General features: G+C 26.8%; 2 protein-coding genes across 2 annotated transcripts in view; one reads left to right on the top strand and one right to left on the bottom strand.

The window, feature by feature from the left end:
* LOC129972442 (uncharacterized) overlaps window positions 1-3,555 on the top strand; it is a 47,653-nt gene extending 44,098 nt beyond the window's left edge. Inside the window, exon 2 of the mRNA XM_056086580.1 lies at window positions 2,690-3,555. Within this exon, the coding sequence (XP_055942555.1) occupies window positions 2,690-2,973 (284 nt within the window). The 3' untranslated portion in view covers window positions 2,974-3,555. The remainder of the gene's footprint in view (window positions 1-2,689) is intronic.
* Window positions 3,556-3,654: 99 nt separating this feature from the next.
* Window positions 3,655-20,043, bottom strand: LOC129972619 (transmembrane protein 41B-like). The gene is made up of 7 exons (XM_056086821.1): window positions 19,908-20,043; window positions 16,308-16,431; window positions 14,953-15,081; window positions 12,697-12,790; window positions 11,359-11,463; window positions 9,374-9,512; window positions 3,655-5,333 (listed from the first exon to the last, which is right to left on the bottom strand). The coding sequence occupies exons 1-7, from the start codon at window positions 19,957-19,959 to the stop codon at window positions 5,164-5,166; spliced, it is 813 nt and encodes a 270-aa protein (XP_055942796.1). The 5' UTR covers window positions 19,960-20,043; the 3' UTR covers window positions 3,655-5,163.
* Between the last annotated feature and the right edge of the window lie 186 nt (window positions 20,044-20,229).

The following is a 20,229-nucleotide window of genomic DNA, read 5'->3' as shown; positions in this document are numbered from 1 at the left end:
TAACTAAACTAAACCTAAAATCTATAGTGCATTTGAATTGCACAATTCCTTGCATCTAGCATTTAACACTTTTATAGGCCGCACATCTGCGCAGTCAAACGTCACCAGGGGCCGCCAATATTTTTAAAGAATTTATTAAAAAAAAACTTTATGTAAATTCACGTAATAACACAGTATGTGCGACATTTACATAACACAAAACAAACAATAATAATATCACATTTAATGCAACAAATTTAATATTTTTCCTTTGTGTGGTAATTTTAAAATCGGGAATAAAACAATATTTATCTAATATCAAAGACTTAGCTCTGAAATATGAAGCCAGTTTGTAGTGTCCACATTTGTTTTATGTCTTATCAATCGTCACGCAGAAAATGTGGTATCCCCAATGATCCTCGATAGTATCATCCCACTCGTGTTGTTTGAGTGGGTATTAACTGTTGTTCCGGCTATCACACATGCTGCGTGAGTGGCCGTTAAACTTAATATTTTTTTAATTGCGATTCTATAAGTGGATTATTAGCCTGTCGCAGTTCATAGTGGAAATAAAATGATATTGCTTAACACTATGATGTTGCTTAACACTTTTTACTGTAGTAAATTTGACTATAAACATTATTTTAAAACACGACGAACTTCTAATATGTGGAAGTATGAATATTTATCATCCTTTAATTTATTCAAATAGAATGGGTGCATAAAACTTACTGCCACAGCCTGGAATACTTTCGGTTTTAGAATATTATTGACATTCAATTTGATTTGGATATTTTGATACACTGGTCATCATTCATTTTATTCCATTTCATAAATATTGATATCATTAGACGCTAGATGGGAGGGGGGGGGGGCTTTTTGTTGTCCAAAATCGCTTTTTACTTTTAATCATTACACATGTTACGATCAATCTGAAAAATCGGTTATTGTTAATACTAACACCCAATTATTTATAATCATCGGTCATTATTAATAATAATCAAATAAACCGGTTAAAGTGAATAATTTATGAGCATTTATCACATTAACCGGTTAGTATTAATAATAGCCAATGAAATTTGGTCAATGTCAGTTTTTCGTGATTTTTTATTTTTATCTATTAGCAACAGTTTATCTATTAGCAATATCAGTTGATTGTTTATTTTACAAGTTAAGCACCCAATTCTTTCGTTGTCAGTTTTTGGCGTTAATATTATTTTTCACAAATTGAGATAGTTATTTTACCGCATTTTTTGTGTATTTAAATCCATCGAAGGGTGTATATATGAGGAAGTCAACCCCTCCCCCGAAATCTTCGTGGAATTTCCGCTCCTCTAAAATTCAGGAACCGTGGCACCTCCGGAAAATATTGGAGAAAACATTGATTGACCCCCCCCCCCCACAAAAAAAAGAAGACGAGACTAATTATGAAATAAAGAAAAAGAAGTTAGAAAAAATATCATAGAAAAACTTCATAGCAAATATAAAAAACATCTACAAAGAGGCACATCCATGCCCCGATCCTATATAAACCGTTTAATCACATTGACCAAACCTCATTGGGGATTATTGATAATAACCGGTTAAAGTGAAGAAGCGGTTATTATTAATAATGACGGTTAGTATTAATAATAACCGATTATTCTCATTGACCGTAACATGTACACAGAATGTGAAAATACTTTCATCATTAAACTTATGAAACAATTGAGATGAGATTTCCGTGTTGCTCGAAGCTAAAATGTAAATTTTGAGGTAAAAAAACAAACTCGCCGGCTAATTTCCATTGTATCAGATTATAGAAAGAAAGGATTAGGAAATGTTTTCAACTGACACAGCAAGTGGGAAAATGGGTTCTTTCGAATTGTTCCCAGTCAAGTGTGTGTGTGTGTGTGGGGGGGGGGAGATTGAGTAGCCAAAAGAATCCTTTTGTCCTCAAGTTTAGATTATTGTACGGAGGGCATTTCCGTTCGTTGCGCACGAACCGTTCCGAAGGGGGATTTATCAGTTATAGCCGTTTTGACTCCAGCAGGTTTTAGGAAGAGGGGAACTGGCCTAAAAGAGCATCATTATTTCTAGGAAGATACTGGGACTCATGATAAAATCCCCCCCCCCCCCGAGATCGTGCATTAAGTAATTTTCTGTCTAAAATTTATCTTGTACTAGATTTATTGGCATCTGACATTATCAGCTGTTTTAATAAGAAAGCTGAATGAGGAAATGTAAGTTGTGGAAATTTTGTCTTGTGGAATTGGTTATAAAATATGTGGGCGTAGTTATAGGTAAGCTTAGAAAGAATCTCATAGTTCATGTAAAATTTTGGTAAAATGGATGGTGTAAAGCCATTGTTTTCTGTTCTAACTACTGTCCTATCCATTGCAGGGCTTCTTAAACTTTTTTGTTCTTTTGTGATCCTTTGTGCTCACAAGTTGAGAAATAAAGCTAATGTAACTTTCATTAATGGTAAACATGACATACAGGTTATTTAATCAGATAGTTTTCAGCAAAATATTTGACAATGAAGAGGGCCTTCTCACTTTTTCTAAAGCAATGATTGCAAACACTTTCGTGAGCAATGTACACGATTCTGTTAGGGAATCTATAGTTCAGGAAACTTTGATCTCTATGCTGACTAACTAATATTTTATGTTATGAATATATTTGCTTTGGAAATTTTAAACTAATGTAACAATTGTTTTCTCTTTTACAGAAAATCGAATTACTGTGAATCGGGCCCGCTTATTTTCAAGGGATAGACTCAACACTACCGAATACATGAATAATTTGGCTACACTTGATCGACGTTTGGCTATTGATGAAATACTAGAAAAAAGGAAGAGAGCCATTTTTGAACCTCAGCTTTTGCATGAGAATGTTTATACTGATGAAGTTTTTGTTGATGTTTCTCGAATACCCAAAAGCGCAAGAGATGCCCATGATTATGAAGAACTAGACCATAGAAAGTGCCTCCTACAAATGCAGGAACATCAGTGATACAATATAAAAATTTGAAACGTTTTTAAATGCATTTACATCAAAGGGATCAGTCTGTACTAGAAGTCATTCATCCCGTAATTATTTATCATTTTTTTAAAACTGAATGATGTTGAAAGCGAGAACTTTTTAAAAAATTTGTCTGTGATCAAGGTTTAAAAAAAAAAGTATTAAAATTCATTCATTTTCTGAAAATGATTTTTAAAATAGTTATTGAATTATTTTGAGAAGAAATTTAATATTTATTTTCAAAATCTTATTTGTTACAATTGATGTGTGAAATGACAACTGCCTTTTCCCCCTAATTGAAATTCTTAATTGACATTTTATACAGTTTGTGTTGCAAAAGTATATTGTATTCGTAAAGAATTATATAATTAATATATAAATAAGGAATACATTAAATGAATAATGCCTTGTGCCTTATTAATAAATTTATGAAGATCTATTTTTAGAATATTTTTCTAAGCTACAGTAATTAAATTTATCCCTTCTCTTTCATTACATGAATGTAATGGGAATTAGCAGCTTAAATCATACTACTTATGTGCTTGTATTGTAAATAAATGTTATTTTATTTAATGTGCATGTAATCCTGAAAATAAATGTTTTGTATTTCTTTTTTTAATACATGTGTTTTTTATCCAACCATTATAATAAGACAAAAGATACTTTCTGGGTTTTTGGTTTATTTAACAAGCTTAAAAACTTAACAGAATATAACAGCAAACAAAATTCTTTTTCATGACATGCAATTAGATTCTAATACAATTCTTTTATATTATCATAATTATAATATAATTATAAAACTTAATAGTTAAATGCTGAAATAAGACTAGATAAAGAACCAGCAATTCATATTAAATTGGACTTACAGGTTTCTATATCAAAATATTTGATATGTGAAGAAATTTGAATGCTAGTACACTGATGCTATTCTCAGTAGTGCATTAAACACATACAGTAACTAGGCTGGTCCCACATGGAAACAGTTTGCAAAGTACATTAAGTAGCCTTAAAATGCATTGATCGAAAGAAATAGGATAACGGCATGAAAAGTACATTTTAGAAAAATCAAAACAAAGTAAGAAACCTAAAAAATGAAATGGAAATGTTTTCATTTTATTATGAAACTTTGCTGCGGTTTATTAGAGGTCAAAGCTGCATATTTTCCCAAGTTGGGTGAAGAGTTTTTTTTAAAATAATTATTATTCGCTTGATGCCTTTACAAATAAAATCACTACAATTGATATTTTTAGGTATTCAAAAGTTATAATAAAAATGCATCGCATATTGTAATAAATCATGACAAATGTCATCTTTATTTTGTTTTTCTAAATTGCAGCATATCCATTTTATTTAGATTTAATGCTATTTAAAACATAATTATTATGCCAATATTATATTATAAACTTATATTCATATAAAAGTCAAATCTAGCACCTCCATGCCTTCAATGAATTTTGGAGCAAAGAGTATTTAAAGCAAATTCATATTAAATATATATTTTTTAAAATTCATTACAATCATTTTTTCAAATTCATTACAAATGTTTAATCCAACCATTTTTCATACAAAAAATAAAATAAATAAATAAATAAAAATTATTTCATGTAAAATTCAATTTTTTTTTTCAAGCTAGGACTTTTTTTACCATTATAATATTAAATATATGAATAAGTAAAAATAGCTACAAAAGATTTTTTTTTCAAAACTATATATTAATCATTACTTCATTTTCATTCCCATAATCTGTATTAATATTCTTAAAATTGTCTATCTTGAAAGTTTTTAAGATTATCATACAGTGATACATTTCAACAATATCTCATTGAATATCTGTTTTTAATATTGGTTTAGTTTGTAAAATGTTTAATACTTAAGGAGATAAAGATAGTTAATGAAGTTTCTTTTGCATATTCTCTATTCATTTAAAATAAAATAAAAAAACAAAACATTGAAATAAAAATGATAAAAAGAAAGCCTAAAAATTAAAATTGCTTCCACTTTAAATGAAAAGTAAGCTGAAAAGTTCACAGATAAATTAATTTTAAAACAAAGAGTATAAAAAATGAAATATTTTGAAAAATTGATCCCTTTCATCCTCGAGCTCCAAGAATGAAAATTTTTAAAATATAAATATGTATATATTTATAACACATATACAGTTTTTACAACAAAATGTGACAATTATTCTAATTTTTCTTGTAGTTTTCTTTTAAATAATATAGGTAATAAAGAGACACCGGCCATAAGACACAACATAAATATTGATTTCATTGAATAAATATCAGCAGATGAGGTCAATTCATGCAGTGTTGTTCCAGCTTGAATCATCACAAATGAGGGAGGGGCAACACCTTCAAAAGATAAGACTTATTAGTAACAACTAAAATAAATTTTGCAATAAATCAATGACTGCATTTATGCAAAAGAAACTGCAAACCACTAAAATTCTATTTATGTAAGGGACATAACAAGGCAGAAAGTAACTTTTTGAAAGTCATATTTTTCTATTCCCATGCCCTTGCAAATGTCAGTAGCTTTACTTATTTAAAAGGCTTAATTCCCTGTACACCTTTTGCTACATTTCTGTAACTGAAATTTAAATGAAAGACAAAGAAATAAAATTGCCCAAATATTTATCTATCAGTAACACAAGAATTCTTAAATGACTAAAGTAAGGATTCTGAGTATTGGATTAATTAATATCTCAGATAGAAGGTTGAAAATACAAACGTATTAATAAATGAGTATGCAATAAGAATTCAAATAATGCCTTTGATTTAAAATAATTTTTAAAATAATTACAAATATGTATAATTAAGGTGTTAAAAGGCCCGCACACATGCACATAAATAACACCTTCAGCACACTTTTTAATATCAAAAACAGCAATCTTTAATATTTTGTAAATCCAGCTGGAGTGTCATCCCTGAAACTTTCTAGTAAAAGATCTTGTATAGAAGTAGGACATGCCACTGGCAAATAACAATTATGAAAGAATCTATTAAACATGACCTTTGGTAGTAAATTTTCAGGAAGCAGTAACTACAAATATCAGGAAACAATGTGTATTTTGAACTCCACTTTCTGACGATTAAAAACAAAATTGGACTTAGAATTACAATTGTACTGTCACAAAACTGAATTCAAATTTCATATATTTAAGTCATTATAATTTTGAGATTCAGTTTATATAATTATGAAAGTACAAATTGATATAGAGTCAAACTTGACAGATTTGGTTTCACATTTGTAGCATATATACGTTTTGGATGTAAAATTTGTGCACCAAATTTAAACCATCTATCTTTTATCGTTTCTAATTATCGAGTTAACTTAAATTCAAAAAGATACACCTTATCTGAGTGGATTTCATACAAAATTTGATAAATCCTGCAAATTTAGAAAAGATAACATATCAAATTTCATCCGTCTAGCTCAAAGCGTTTTTTTGTATTCACAGACATGATTCCAAAAATGCGTTTTTCGGACTCAGAGAAGTCTGAAATGAGAAAAAAAAGTTTGAATTTTTTAAAGACTTTTTTTTTAATACTTTTTACTAGCATACTTTATATACGATAAAGTATAATAAGAGCCGATTTGTTTTACCTCTATATTGGGTTAATATGAAATGAATTTGCAAATCTTCACATAAAAATGATGATCATGTGTAAAATAACCATATGTTGAGGCTTTAAGGAATGAATGTTGTTTTTATAACATGCTTATTAAACAGATATGATAAAACAAGTTCATATGTAAAAATTTTAAAATAAATTGCACATTGATATACGGCAAATCATTTTTTCCTAATGTATTGTACCAACCATGGACTATATATACTCTTCAAAACCCAATTATTATATAAAAATAAAATAGCATAAAAAAAACTCAGAAGATCTTACTTAACATCAACAATTCATAATTTTATAAGATAAGGGTTAACTCGGAAAGTATCCAAAAACAATCAATTATTAGGTCACTGAGATGCACAAAGGGTTTTTCTGCACTTTATGTCATTCTGAGAATTATTCCAAAGGTAGTAGACATTTAACATAATTTAAAATGTCAATTAATAAATATATTCTATTTATAAAAATGGTTAGAAATTATTCAATGAAAGATAGTTCTTTGTATTTATACCATCCAAAATCACAACACAAATTTCTATTGCATACAATTTCTGTGTTCATTGTAAATGAAAGTCATTCCATATTCTTTCCACTTGGTTTACTTAACAATAATTCAAAATAATAAATTTGTTTTTTCAAAAATCTATTTTTACCAAACTATAGAGGTGTTCAAAGAAAGAAGAACAAGAAGCATTTAATTTTAAGTTATAAAAAAGCTGCATTCAGAAAATCTGAATTTGTAAATAAAAGAAAGGATGGATCTTAACATTGCAAATACTCAAACTTTGGTGTCAGTACTTCAGTAAGAGATTACTCTTACTGAAGTACTGACACCAAAGTCAAATTTTCTAATCATTCTAAAAGCAAAAAATTGATGCTTCAAAAACCTCAAAACCAAAACAACATTAAGTTCTTGCATGATAATACATAAAGAAAATCATGCACACAAATATTTTTAGAATTATCAATAAAAAAACAAAAATCTTTGGAGTATCATCCAAGCAAAATAATTATAAAAAAAGAATTTTATAGGTAAACACAAAATATTGATTTTGTTTTGATACTTTCACTTTAAACAACATAGAACAAAGTTGGAGAAATCTGAAAAGCATGACTTTATAAAACATAATGACATTATGAAGATAAATTCAACAGGAAAATGAAACTAAGAAAATTATACAGATGCCTGAGAAGTGATAAATAGTGAATTTTCAAGATAGAAAAGATTATTCTTATACAAATATTTAATAAAACCACAGTAGAAATGTAAATTATGTATTGAATGAACTAAAAAGTTATATTCATATTTACAGTATCTCTTCCTAAACATAATCATGCAGGCAAACTGAGCATCTTTTAACAATTTTCCTTCTTCCTAGAAACTTTTCATATTTCTTACCAATTCATTTACATATGTAATTCTCTCCCCCCCCCCCCCACCACCAACTATTCAATAGCATCAGATAGAAGAGAAAACTGAAATTTTATTGCACTTATTTATTTTTGGAAAGCACAACTATGCAATCTATCAATAGCTAGAGATGTTGCCGAACCATGTAACTAAATAACATTTTTTTTTTGGGGGGGGGCTGCATAAGAGAAGTAATGATGCATTGAACTACTCAAAAATTTTCATATAATATATGGTTATTATCATGTATGCAAAAATGTGATGGTCAATATGATTAAATGGTTATTAGTAATAACCAGATTTTGTTCTTAACTCTACCATGTATGAATCTATTATATACATATATTACTAAATATTAAGGATGCAGTATATATATGAGTAATTCAATTACAGACTGTAGATATTGTGTAAAAAATTATCATACAAGACAGAAATTAACAGATTTTTAAACATATTTATTCATTCTAATTTTTATCTAATATTTATTCATATTTTATTCTTTACTAATTCTAAATAAATTTTAAAATTAAATTAAAGAACATTTTTAAAAATATCTGACTTTATTCTATAATGATTAGATGGAGTAGAATTAAGTAATTTTACTTAAAGGAATACTTTTTTTTTAAATTATTGCAAGTGAAATTATATAGTCTAATTAATTTCTTAAAAATTGAATGTCTTAAAATACTTTTAAAAAATCATTCTAAAAAGTAAGGGGTTTGAATGTAATTATCTCCTTATTTCTCTCAATAAAGATCAAATAAGAACCAATATTGATAAGTATTTTATTACTCTCCAAAATTTGTTTTTGAAATATGAAGTTAAAGTTACGAACTTAAAAGTTATATTTCAGGAGGAGAGAAAAAGATTTATATATTATTTTTCTCTTCTTGCTTAAAAAAGAATCTTTAAACTCATTCTTTTCTTAACATTGGAAAAATGCAACATAGCCAATAACAATAGCAACAACATTGGTCTATAGTTATACCATCAATGTATTCATTCCGGATGGGCCTAATCTTTCTATTTATAAGTAATCTTGGGATTAATTATGATATTCTTGCTTATTAAACAGAATTCAAAACACTAAAATCAGTGCAATGTTATGACTAAACTGGGCACAACAATAAAAATTTACGTGATTCATGATACTAGGTGCAATCATTAAACCCTTAGGTAAAGTGCAATCATTGATGCTTTACATTAAATTATTGCATTAATTTATCTTTGCACTTAGTTGTAATTTCTATGCTTTTCAAATTATAAATAGAAGATATTGTTAACAACTAAATGAAGAAAGATTAATATGATTTTTTTTCTAATAGCATTTTGCAAAATCAGAACTTCTTACCCAAGAATGTTCCAAATATGAAAGGATAAGCAGGTACCCCAATCACAGGAGAAGTAATATTTATAAACCAGTTAGGCAAGAATGGAGTGATACGCAGGAAAATAATGTAATTCAGCAAGCGATCTCGATGTTTATTTACCTACAATAAGAAAACAGTTACAAGTTTTTATTAAATTTAAAGCATTTGGAGATAAATAAGCAAATTTAAACTAGAAATTTGTTAAAAGTAATTGTTGAGTATTTCAGAACAGTGCAAATTAAGAAAAAAATTTAAACTGGGAAAAAAAATCACATATGCACACACACAAAACAAAGAAACAGATATATGATTATAAAAATATTTTCAAAAAATAAAATTATGATTTAACTACATCATAGGATATTGATGTAATAATTTCTTCTACATGTTTTAGAGCCACAAAAAGAATATCACGGCCATAAAAAGTTTAATTTCAATTATAAATTCATTAAAAAAAAATAAGGATTTTTTTTTCCATTCAAAACAAAATTACGTTCAAATACACGCTTTATAATACAAAATTCCATTCAGAATAATTTCATTAAACATTAGGATAGATCAAGTTTTTTTCTAAACTACTAACTTTTTTATAACTTCTAAGTGTTATAGAAAACAGGATGTAACAGGTAACTTTAAAAGAAATCTTAAGAACTTGTTTTAATTTACTGAAAAAAAAAATACAATTGATTTTTTAAAAAATACATAAATTTTTTTATCTTACAAAATTTCTAAAAGCAGTAATTTCACATTATTGCCTATGGCCCAATGAATGTTAGTGAAATCCAGATCAATTTTAAAGATTGTTATTTCATATGAAAGCTCCCAATCTCTAGATATGTTAGTGATCACCTGCCTTTTACCACTTCCCACTTTCTAGAGAAATCGAAAAAAAAAAAAAAAAAAAAAAAAAAAAAAAACTATTTCACTTAACATCTATCTTTTAGGTGGAAAAACACCAATAGCCATTCCAAAAATTCAGAAAGTCATTGTTTCATATCAATGCTCATGATTTCCACATATGTTCTACTGGCTTACTATGAGAAGCATAAAATACATCTTGGCATTTGCAGAATCAATATATATATATTTTTTTTACTATTTGGTAACAATTATATGCACAGACCTCTTCTTGAATCTAGATCATCAAATAAACTTTAAACTCATCTGGAAAACAATGAATTAAAAATCAATCTATGAAGGCATTCCGACCATTTTTTTTTTAATTAGTGAGAAATGTTCAATTAATCACTTAAAAATATGAAAAAATTACAGGAAATAAAATTTTGAATGCAGAAATTTTAGTTTCATTTGGGAGGGGGGGGATGAATAATTAAAAAAAAAATATCTTAAAACTCAAATTACAACAAAGATTTTTCCCCTCCTACAGTCATCAAGAGCCATATTATGGGGAAAATATGTAAAAAATCATCCAAAACGACAAAAAACATTAAATAACACTTTTTTTCCCTCATTGAATTTTAAAATTTTGGGGCTTTGAAGAGCATTGAGTCAACATCATGACGACATGTGTGCCAAATTCCATGGTTGTAAGTGCAATAAATTTATCTGGATACACTTCCTTTATTGTATAAAACAAGGATTTTAAAAAAAAAGTATAGAAGCTAGAATAACAGACTTATGATTAGCCCTTTTGCAATTACAATGATTATTTGAAAATATGTCACTGCTTTAATGAATAATAAATGCAATATTCATATAAAAAAGTATAACAAAGATAAATATAAATAAACCAAATAATTAATAGTTAGTATTCTAGACAATTACTTAATGTATATACTTAAGTCAAATATAGACATCTGAATCAGGAACAACCAAATTTGGAGCAATAAAAAATATGTTCAAAATCATCAAAAATACCAAGAGTAATAAGTGAATTAATAATAGAAAAAAAAAAGGAAAATTAAATTCCATTAAATTATTTTTTGCTCTTTTGAAAGCAATTTACCTGATAAGACCATTTTGCTGCTCTTTCAGGAAAATATCTTTGCACTATTTTTCTTCCCAGTTGAGACGAAAGAAGGTAACAAAAGGATGCTCCAAGAGCAGAACACTGAAACAAATTTCCTTTTCAATAGAAGCAATTTCTATTACAATACAGAACACATACAATCAGAAGTATTAAAAAAATATTGAAATTAACATTATTAATTCAGTGGCACAAAATTTTAAAAAATTAGATTCATGGATGTGCATTAATAAGTCAGTTCAGTATATTAATGTCCTGTTTTAAAGCAACACTACGGCCATTTTGGAATGAACCTTGTAATTTTTAATCACAGTCAGATGACGAGGACAACACCTGAGATGGCTCACCCTTCCAAACATCCTCATCACACTAGCGGAACTGAGGTATATTTATACAATATAATATGCATTAATGTGTGTAAGTGAATACTACTTAGTTCTTAATAATTATACATTCTGTCCATATAATGTGCACAATGACTGCTCTGTAAAATGGTTATATTCTGCCTTTCTTTTATATGAGCAGCATTTTAGTAAGGACTATAATATAAAAACAAATAACCAATGATTCATCAAATTCTCAAATATACAAGCATATAAATTTTGTTCCGATTTCTGAAACATCCATTTTAAAAGCAGCCAAATAAAGTTTATATACACCTTTATTGGAACTAATTTACTAAAGTTCACGTATTCATAATGACAATAATTTACTAAAGTTCACGTATTCATAATGACAATAATTTACTAAAGTTCACATATTCATAATGACAATAATTTACTAAAGTTCACGTATTCATAATGACAATAATTTACTAAAGTTCACGTATTCATAATGACAAAATTCTAACAGAAATTATTTACTGTCAATATTTGTGGTATTAAGAAGATATTATGATATCAGGAATTGACACCATATATGCCAAAAATTTGCTGGTCATAAGGGATCCTTGGTTTATTCTTTTGATTCTAATGACTAGAAAGATTAAAGTCAGTCATGTGATTGGGTAATCATTATGATGCCTACCAACAACAGGTTTGAAAATTTTCTCTCACAGCAGTGTAAGAGATGTGGTAAGGAAAAAAGGCAAGCAATAATATTAAACTGTAAGCAGTTCAAGTGAATGACTATAAAAAAATCCTTGGAGGTCAAAATTAAGCATAGTGGCCGAGAGAAGTATTTAAAAATCTTCCTTTGATGTAAAGAATTGAAATGTTTATATCAAATATTATTTTAAATGTAAATAAAATAATCTGTACAATAATCTAATTGTCAGAGGAAATAGCATGATTAAATAAATGAATACATATTACTTACTGTGCACACTAGACAGATAGCCAGTGGAAATGGATATAAAAATCCAGATAAAATACTTAAAAATATAGATCCTGGAATGGCAAATGATTGTAAACTGTATTTAAAGTTAAGGTTATATAAACATATTTGTCATATCTTAGCTTTGCATGTTTTTTATCCTAAAATTTATTCAAATGTAGTTGAATGTTAAAAATTATTAATGTATGATTAAAGAATTTCAAAAATGACCAAAATTGTAATTTTAATTAAATAAAATATTATGATAAACATAAATAAATAGTAAATATAGTTTCAAAAGTATTAGTAACAATTAACTTAACAACCAAATAGGGTTGTTTAAAATCTTTAAGATCATAAATGCCAAGTAAAATCTTATTTTGCTCAGAAAAATCACTTCAGTAATTAAAATTCTGTTCAATACAGATTCAATTACAAAGTTTATCAAATGTGTCACATTTATGGTCAATATTACACAATAGCTACCTTTGGCAATTACTTGGTTGTCAGGGGTATTAGCTGTATTTAATTTCAATTAAATCACTAGGCCATAATTTTATGCCAAAGTTCCTACCAGCAAACTAATTTTTTTGCATCAGATTGCCAGACATTAAAGACATGTTATATTAATAGATTTATGTATGTCCTTTTCATTGTGTAAATGAGCCTTTCATATGGAAAACAGTCCCATGACATCATAAAAATGTTACTGTACAATTCACCTATCTTTGAACTTTCACAGTACTGTAGATCCACTTTTTTATTCATCTTGTAAGTTACACAGGTATTAAATAGAATCCCCCTTTTTTTGCTTTTTACTATAGCAGAAAATCATGCAGATAATTATTTGATGAAACAATGGTTTTAATTTCAGAGCAGCAATAGAATATTGTAAAAAATTGAGCAAAAAAACCAACGTTCATTAAAAATCAGTTTAACTATTAAAGTAAACTATTATCATTAAAAATACACTATTCTTAATATTTTGAAACAGTTTAAAAATCATTTTTGAGCAGGATTATTTTTGGAAATTATAGTAAGAAATCCTTAAAATCCTATCTTATTTTTAATTAAAATTACTTAAAAAAATAACATTAAGTTGCACATTCCTACCCTATGAGGTACATATGTACCAAATTTGATAGCTATAAGTCAAATGATGTTATCTATAGAGTTCATGTTTTAATATTAATGGATACCCCCCCCCCCCCACACACACACCACCACCAACACCAAATGCAAGAATTACGCAAGATGAAATTTATCCGAAAAAATTATTGTAACCAACATTAAGTATAATGAAATAGGAGAGGATCAAATCTGTTTTATTGGATAAAGGAATACTAAATTTTAGGGCTAATTATATTTTTCTTGGGTTATTATTATGCTAATGAAGAAATAAATTCATATTTGAAAGTATGTGGGCATGATGAAACAACCACTAGTTTTACATACATAATTTGATTTTGAATGTTTTGCTCATGAATATTTTTAGTGAAATACCGACAGTTAAAAAAATGTCAATATAATGTATATTTCTAGGCAATCTCTACTACTAATAAAGAAGAATGTATGTCAGTTAGTGATCAATAGGCCATACAGTCTGATCAAGAGTTGCTAAATTTTGCTTAGATATACTTAAGAAAATGGGAAAGTGAACCTCAAAGAAATTTACATTTTTTTCTTGAAATTTTAATAGAGAATTGCACAAGATTTTCTTTAATATTATTAATTTGTCAGGCACTTTTTCCTAAATTATAAAATTTTAATGTATTTATATAATTTCTAGCAATTTCCAATATTGGAGTGAGATTTAAATAGTTTTTCACTGTCTCATTAAATTTTAATTGCAAGATTTACTTTTATTGTTAAAAACTAAAGAAAAAAGATTATTATCTTATCAGTTTACATAAAAAATGGAGTATAGTTGCAATATCACATAAGAAAAAAGAGCATTAGAAAATAGATTACCTCAGCAGTTATATTCTTAGTGGCACTATAATCTGACCAGATTGAACTCCCTTTAGAAGGTTCACATACAACATAAAGTTATTAAAATATGATTTTAATATAAATAACAATTTGATGTGTAAATATTGTGGGAGCAAAGAATATCAATCTGTGCATTTAATGGAAATTAAACAATGAGTATTTGTGAACTAGCAAGTCACCAAAAGCAGCTATTACACAATAAATGAAACATCAATGACCCAAGTTGGGTGAGAAATTTCAATCACATACATTAGATGTAAAGGATACAATATGTAAGTCAGAAAATAAGCTAGAAGCACTGTGAAGTAATATCTGTCTTTGTAATTGGCAAGAACTTTGCCTAGATTTTTAGCATCTTCTATATCCATGGGTAATTTTACATACTGTTTTTCATGCCTGCAAAGAGAAAGAATAATTTTGATAGTAAATTATAATGCAAGAAGCATTTTAAGATAGTTATACTTTAAAATACAATGGGTTAAGAGTTACAAAGCATATAAAATAAACACATGGTAATAATGATAAATAAAATGTTAGATTTATTTTCAGATATGAAACCTTGTCAGCAGATTCTGTTTTCAAAATTAAAAACAATAAGAAAATATTTACCTTCTCATTAGGGGGAGAAATAAGCAATATAAGTAATGATAAATTACATCTGATGATTGCATATTTGGAATAACACATTAAAAAAAATAATCTGTTATATTTTTTATCAGTTAAAAAAAAGCCTTTGTTTATATAGGTTTTTTTTAAAGCAATGACCTCATAAAAGTCAGAATAATGAAATATTAATAACTTCAGTTAATATAATTGTTAACAAATTTCATTTCTTATAATATGATTTTCTATAGTAAAAGATATCAAAATAAAGAAAATGAATAATAAATTACTTTTCCTTCACACATTAATGGCAAATGAGGCTCAAATTTTTAAAACACTTTCAATTCGCTATAAGATATGATAATCAACAAAACAGTATTTGAGATTTTTTTTAAGAGAAAAACATTAAGAAATTCGCAACATTCACAGAATTAACACCAGAAAAGTAAAAAGGCAATTAAGAATGGAGTATAATTTTAAACAATATAAATTTCTCACTCAAAGGCATTAAATGTATTTCATTTAAAAAACATATAGATCTAAAGTTAGATTATTAAATTCTTAAGGGAGAAAATTCATCCATAATTCAAGGCTAATATGCGATGTCATGGAAAAGGGAAGATAACAGTTTAAAATTAGATTATTGCTCAAATCTTCAATTATATAGCATTCTTCCAATAGCAGCATTCAATAGTAAGAATGCTTAGTTCCCCAAAAATGAGTTGAAAATTGGTGCATATGAGAATTTAACATCTTCTGTCATTGAAAATGATAGTGGAAAAATTATTGCCCATAATTTTTTGTAATCTTCAAAAATAGAAACATATTGATTAGAGAAAGAAGAAATATTAGATCATAATACTAAGAAAAAATAACTCATCTGAAATAAATAATTAAATTACTGAAACAATTTATTGCATATGATATTGTACATAAATATTTTATTACTGTTTACCTCAAAATGAAATATAAAACAAATATAAACAAAATATGAAATTTGAGCACAAAACATAACTTACTCTTCTAATTCAGGAAAGCATGTATATAAATAAAACAATCCACAGACAGAGAGTACAAATATTCCAACTAATATTAAGATAGCTTTCCTAGTACTTTGTAAAGGTTTCTTTTCTGTATGGTGATCTAAAAATGAAAAGAATTACATTAAAGAATAACAACATAGATATTGTTCCGAAATCTACATAACAAAACCATACAAAAAAACATTATTAAATTATACAGGCTCATTCTAAAACAACTATGCAAAAAAAATCTGAAATGCAGGAACAGATGTTAAGTATAATTTGAAGCAGCTACTTATACATAACACAACATAGTTTTTTTTTTTTTAAGTTTATTTCTAATATAATCAAAAAATGTTCTTTGTAATGAAATAGATATTTTGGCCCTCTAAATGATATTTCTTGCCTTGCCATAAAGTGGTGGTCTCTCTATGACATCTTTTATTTTGCCGCGGGGAGGCAGATTACCTTTTTAATGATAGCAGTTTAATTTCTGTAGAATTCTAACCTTAATTTTAATAACATTTTAAATTTAATTTCATATATATAACAATATGGAATTCTAATTCATCCATCAAGACATTCAATCCATGTTTTTGACAATCATTGAATCTGTAGTAAGATTTTCACTTCTGATTTCGTAGTCAATACACTTTTAAGTTTGCAGTAAGACGATTCAAGTGAAGTCATGTTTATCAGTCTTATTAAATAACAAGGTAAAAAACATTCCATAAATCATTTAATACTATATATTCCATAATCATTTAACATCAATGACATAGATAAATAAACTGGTCACCAAAGGCAGCCAATTTTTGTGCTAATTTTCTCAATATCAAACATGCACAGACATATGAATATAATTTTATAAAATATTTATTGCTCCAATATTTATCTGTCAAGAGTATTTACGAGCAACTACTGCCTAGGTTAAAAATGTAAGGTAGGCTTTAGCATATAATCTATAGCATACATTCATAATAGCAATGTTTACAAAAAAATGCTCAAAATTATAACCATATACAATAATATGAACTTGGTAGAGTAAATGGAGTCACAACAAACCATCATCAATGTTTAATGAAACCTCAAACATGATTTTGCATTTGGATTTACAAAAGCTAAATACATCAAACATATTTTTAACATTAGTTTGACACAACACATATTTTTTTAAAGTACAGATTTACTTTAAGGTAAATATAAGAAGGAAAAAAAAAGTACAACACGATAAAAGTATTATACCTTTTTTAATACCAATATGGGAATTAATTAAGTAGAAGAATTCTTTTAAAAATAAATTTTATATTATATATATATATATATATATATATATATAAACAACATTATCAAAACAGTTGAACTTCAAGAAAATGCAATATTTGAATGGTGCATTAGCGCAAAAACCGCCAAATCTGTAGCTGCGGTGGCATTAATGCACAAGTACCTAATCATCGTTATATATGCTTATTTATACATCACACAGCGGAGTGCAGCATGTCAACTCATCATATTATAATAATCACAATTAATTATCATTGAAATCTGAAAATGTTTGTTGCAAAGCAATAATAGGATCGTTCATATTTTCATTGCACTATCATTCAATTTTTATATTAAAAAAAAACTTTACAAAAATGCATGAATTGAAATCAGATTAGAATATAATTTCTGCAATATTAAATTGTTATTATTTTCTATATCAGTATTTTTAACATACAAATATTATATATGTAAACAAACAAGGAACCCCATACACCAATCAATTGTAAATGCATCAATATTCTGTCAAATGTTATTATGAATTTTTATTTTCTTTCAAATGATGTTTGTAGCTGTATATTAGATGAAAATATGTGATCTAATATCATAACTAGCTTTTATCATGATACAAGTTCTTAAAATTTTGCTTACAAATAAAAAAAAAGATTAAATAAATTAAGTAAATGTATTCCAGAAACCAGATAGCTAATATTATATTAATTCAAAGCATAGAGATATTTTCATCTTGATTAACATGAAATGCATAATATATATATATATATATATATATAAAATACCCATCAATGAATTACAGCTAATCTAATCTATTTCTAGTCTGAACTTGATAAATGATGCCACAATATGCTTATAAAAGTTGTATAACATATTGTTATTTTGAGAATTGTATGAAAACCATATTCAAATACTAAACTGTATATAAATACAAAATTGCAGAGTTCCAAGAGAAAGAATAAAAAGATAAGCAGCCTATAGAACGTAATATAATTTTTTAAAAGTTATTCATACACTAGTTATATTGCAATAATAGATAATAAATGTTTTTAATGACAATATTTTTATTTTGGTATTCTTAATCGACCCAGGTTATTTCAAGATCCATGAATGCAGAAATTGAAAATTCTGTATGGAGAACAAACATAATTAATGCAATAATAGAGAAAAATTTCAAACATTATTAGAAATATCAATAAAAACAAACCTAAATAAATATGAAAAGATATTTTATTATATATAGGAATATTAAAAGCTTAATGCTTATTAGTTAATAATTCATTATCATAATCACTAGGCATGTAATCCACCAAATATAAGGGAAAGAATGCATCCCAAATTCGTTAAAATTTATGACGAATCAAATATTAAAAATTTTTTTAGGCATAAGAATAAGAAAATAGAATTTATAAAAAATAATTACACTCAGTAGCAATCTCATCAAAAAAATCTATCAGTTCATTCTCTAAGTTTTCAAATGCTCTCGGATGCAATGGAGTCTACAAATCTTGATTCATAACTTTATATAAGATATCTACATCTGATACGTTGGATTTGACTGCAGCCTTTTTTAATATTTCTGTAGCAATCAAACTATGAAACTATTTTATTTTACTACTGTTTATCGAGGTTTAATCTGCCACAATACTAATTTCTAATAGTTTCATTAGAAAAAAAGTTGAGTCAGCACATATACATAGTGAGGACACACATTATTTTAAGGGTTCACATTGTCATTCGGTAAGCTGATAACCAAGGCAATCTGACTTAGGCATCCTCATCTTTCTTAAATTTATGTTTTAAGGATGTTGCAGGTTGTGCTAAAAAGTATTGAAATCAAATTATTTTTAAAACAAAGGTTAGTTAATAATTCATCCTTTTTGACTGCGATTTCTAGATGTATAGTTAATACATCATAAAACATTGCAAATAAGCGACTCAAGTAATTTTATTAACCCTTTTATTTATTTTTCTTAATAAAACGAAATTAATAAAAAAAACTTAATACTGAATACTTAACTACTGAATTTACATATTTTATTAAATCTTAAAAGTTTCCAAATATATATAGATTATTACAACACATTTTTAAAAATTCAGAAACATAAGCAAACAATTAAAATGTATGACATTTAATATGCCAATAAATTTTCAAATTTAACATAAGAATATAGAGCTTATTCAAAAATAAATAAAGTAAAAAAATTAAATGTATATTTATTATCATTTTTTTAAAGATTTATAACAATTATTAGGAAATGCTAAATTTTGCAATAAAAATTAAAAAAACTATTCGTAAAAATATAACATTAATAAACATACCAACATTATTAAGAGTAATATTGTTAACAGAATATGAGTTTTGTGCAGCCATAATTTCCCGTTATTATTTATTGACAAAATTTCGGGGCTTGCACGCACTATTTTCTTCAAGAAAGAAATTGACAATAAGGAAAAGAAAAAAGTACCATGAGTTGAGATGCATGTGAATAATGCTGACGAAAGCAAACATATTTGCTTTTATATAAGCCTATATATTTCAAACATCATATGAGTTGGATAAATTATTATAAGTTAAATTCAGAATTAAAATTCAAATTTGTGTTTGATTCACTGGTTAGTGTAATTTCAGATAACAAATTTT

Source organism: Argiope bruennichi, chromosome 6 (genome assembly GCF_947563725.1).
Source record: "Argiope bruennichi chromosome 6, qqArgBrue1.1, whole genome shotgun sequence".
In the NCBI taxonomy this organism is placed as follows: Eukaryota; Metazoa; Arthropoda; class Arachnida; order Araneae; family Araneidae; genus Argiope; species Argiope bruennichi.
Note: the sequence above shows the minus strand (reverse complement) of the source record. Positions and strands in the feature narration are given on the sequence as shown.